Source organism: Olea europaea, chromosome 11 (assembly GCF_002742605.1).
Source record: "Olea europaea var. sylvestris chromosome 11, O_europaea_v1, whole genome shotgun sequence".
In the NCBI taxonomy this organism is placed as follows: Eukaryota; Viridiplantae; Streptophyta; class Magnoliopsida; order Lamiales; family Oleaceae; genus Olea; species Olea europaea.
In genome coordinates this window covers 18,027,623-18,030,961 of record NC_036247.1, presented here as the reverse complement: position 1 = coordinate 18,030,961, position 3,339 = coordinate 18,027,623, and the positions used below count along the sequence as shown (strand labels likewise).

The window sequence follows — 3,339 nt, the reverse complement described above, 5'->3', positions numbered from 1 at the left end:
CAGGGGCTAAATATATCTACTATAAATTTAAATACTAACTAAATTAAAGTGAAATCACAGTAAACTAAAACATAGTTTTTTTTGTTCACCTTTTTTAGACTAATGACGATACAAGAACGTTACAATACAAGTCTACTAAACTAGATATAAGGCCCAAAAAATATAATGATGTCCAACAAGATCTCGTGATCATCGTATTTAAAAAAAATGATACTGATTAAACAAAAAGAATAACCAACCACAACAATAAAGTAATTGTTTATAATATTTAAATATAACAATTACACAAGTTTATGTTTGTATGATATTACGAAACGCATTTATTTTCAAATTCTTATCTTAGTTTGCTCAAAAAAAATTATTGATCTGAAATTTTATTCGTAGCAAATATTATCATCGAAGGTTTAGGATCTCTTTGTCTCCGATTTGGTATAATGAACTTCAATTCATCTTTGAAGAGACATGAAAAATCTGGAAAAAAAAAGTGTTTGGTGCCGATGACTCAAAACTATGATGGGCGTCGACTGGAGTTCATCAAAATTCTGAAGAGGAAAAATGCTTTTGATAGATTATGTTAGTCTTGAAATTATTAGATATATATTAGAATTATTGGATAATAATAATAATAATAATAATATATCTGTATTAGAAAATTAGAAATTGACAAAAATACCCACAAATGACAAAAGTATTGAATTTTACAAATTTGGATGAATTTTCAAAAAATTTCATTTTTTTATTTTTAATTTTTATATATTTTTTCGCCTGTCCGATTTGGTTTTAAACCGCAATTAAAATTCTCAAACCTAAACCAAACCATTTTGACCGGTTTGGTTTGGGTAAAAACCATTTCGTTTACCGGATCCATGTGGCACCAAACCGACGGCTTCTAAAATGCGGTTTCGATTTGATTTTCCGATTTTGCGATTTTTGCTTACAGTCCTAATTTTGAGGGTGAAAGATTTGGAGGAATTGGAAAAAAACATTGTTGTGACATTATGCAAGTTTGAAAAGATTTTTCCACCAGTTTTTTTTATTCAATGAAGCATTTACATGTTCATTTAGCTTATGAAGCAAAGGTTGGAGGTCTTGTGTAGTACCGTTGGATGTATCCTTTTGAGAGGGAACACATGCTTGTATATTTAATTTACCTTTTGTAGTCTAAATGATATTCATTTTGTATATCACAGGTTCCTGCACCACTAAAAAAAGAAAGTTAAAAATCGGGCTCATGTTGAGGCATCTATCGTAGAGCCATACTTAGTAGAGGAAATGTCAACTTTTTGCTCTCTATATTTTGATCAAAATATTCAAACAAGATTGAATCGTGTGTTGAGGAATGATGATGGAGGTCATATTGATTCCCAATGGAGACTATCAATTTTTACCCACCCTGGATGACCCTTTGACATTCAACGTCATAATAGCAGATTAATGACGAATGAGGAATTCAGAGCATCGTCAACGTATGTTCTCTTCAATTGTGAGGAAGTAACTCCTTTTATCGCGTAAGTTGTTATAATTACATTTATTATATCATGGCACATGTAGGATGTTTGATAAATAAATGAGAATGTTGCATTCCCAAATGTCTGATGCACAATTTGATGGTTTACAGGAAGAACGTTTTTCATGTTGGTTAAAGGAATATGTAAGTGTTGTAAGTATTGTCTCAATTAACCCGGAAATGTATTTTGTAAAATGAGTTGTAATATATATTGTTTCTTTTTGTTTAGGTTTTGAATGATCATAATGAAATTGATACTCGTAGAGTGAATTGTTATAATGGATATTTTTAAATGGTTTTAAGTTTCACACTTTATATTATGGTTCCCACAAAACAACAATGAATAGTGGAGTGTCAATATTAGGAAGTAGTCATAATGACTATGAACGTGACTACTATGGTATGTTAACTAAAATATTGGAATTGGAGTATTTAGGAGATGTTGGAAACAAAGTAACCTTATTCAAGTATGATTGGTATGACATCAATGGTGGCGTTAGAGTCCATCGACGATTCGGTCTTATTGAGCTTAATCATAGGAAGAAATTACAAAGAAATGATGTGTTTATACTTTCTCAACAAGCTCAACAAGTATATTACACTTGTTTTCCAACGAAGGCTAGAGATAGACTTGATTGGTGGACGGTTGTGAAAACAAAAGCAAGAAATGTTCCCAACATACAAGGAATCATATTGGAGAATGAAGAGTGTAATGTGTGGGTAGAACTTGCATTCCAAGAGGAACAACAACAATCAACCCAGAAACCTGTTCGAATAAATTCAGAATTTGAAAGCCAAAATTTAGTTCGTACTGATATTAGAGCTGAAGAAGTGAACGTGGCTGAATCTAGGATCTTTGATGTAGATTCTGAAAGGTATACTGTAGGAGAAAATACACAACTACAGGACACCGACAGTAATGATGGTTTTACAAGTACAAGTGAAGGCTAAAGAAAATAGTACTATCGTTAATCTTTTCATTTTTAGTTCATTTTTTAGTTTATTGTTCTTGTCATTGTTAATATTTTTTGTTGGCTAATTGTAGGAAACATTTGACCTGTTTATGGAGAAGGGAGTAATGGCCAGGCTAGACAAAAAGCTAGGTGATGTGTTGGTTCAAGAGACATAGTGCTAATGTATACAAACTCAACTTTTAGTGAATGTGCCCCTTCTTAATTTGGAAGGTGGGGTTTATATATCTATGTTCAATAGATTTGACCCTTAACATCTGTTGGATGAGATTGAATTTTTTTTATATTTTTGTTTTCTTTCAATCTGAAATGTATTGAGTGCTGCTCAGAACTCATGTTGGACACACTTTGTTCTACTGGACACATCTTTTATTGTATTGGACAATCTTGTATTGTATTTGAGTTCTCTTTCTTTAGTTGTATTGGACAACTGATTTAGGCTTGCCCGATCTACCTCGTAAGCCGAGGTAAATTTTTGGGATCATTGCATGTTGGAGATTGGTTTTTAGTATGTCACATATTGACTCATTATGCTTGACCATATATCACCAACTCTGGGCTTCAGCTGTAACTTTCTTCATACTCTAAACAAGTTCCCGAACCACTCAAGTTATGCTCTCGAACTCAAGGTTTTTCTCCTGCAACTTTTTCCCTACTCGATTCTCTAGAGCAATCAACAAAGAGGTCGTGTGTCTCTGTTTATGTCACTTACCCCATTTGCTCTATGTTATTCTTGTTCAAAAGAAACTAAAATTAGTGGAAAGAAAATCAAGATACGGCAAGTAGTAAGAAAAAACTAACGAAGACAAGCTAATCATTGAAGGATATTACATTAGTTTGGTAATTGGGTTCATATTCGGA

General features: G+C 32.4%; 1 protein-coding gene and 1 long non-coding RNA gene across 2 annotated transcripts; both read left to right on the top strand.

Moving 5' to 3' along the window:
- Nucleotides 1-1,422: 1,422 nt before the first annotated feature.
- On the top strand, nt 1,423-2,806 carry LOC111403649. Its single transcript, XM_023032233.1, has 2 exons — nt 1,423-1,508; nt 1,619-2,806. Exon 2 carries the CDS (start codon nt 1,847-1,849, stop codon nt 2,456-2,458), a length of 612 nt encoding a protein of 203 aa, XP_022888001.1. The 5' UTR covers nt 1,423-1,508; nt 1,619-1,846; the 3' UTR covers nt 2,459-2,806.
- Nucleotides 1,507-2,806, top strand: LOC111403650. Its single transcript, XR_002704506.1, has 2 exons — nt 1,507-1,651; nt 2,553-2,806. It is a non-coding gene; the product is annotated as an uncharacterized LOC111403650 (long non-coding RNA).
- Nucleotides 2,807-3,339: the final 533 nt, after the last annotated feature.

Coding starts and splice junctions, on each gene's coding strand:
- LOC111403649 (XM_023032233.1), top strand. CDS start 1,847: ATGAATAGTGGAGTGTCAATATTAGGAAGTAGTCATAATGACTATGAA.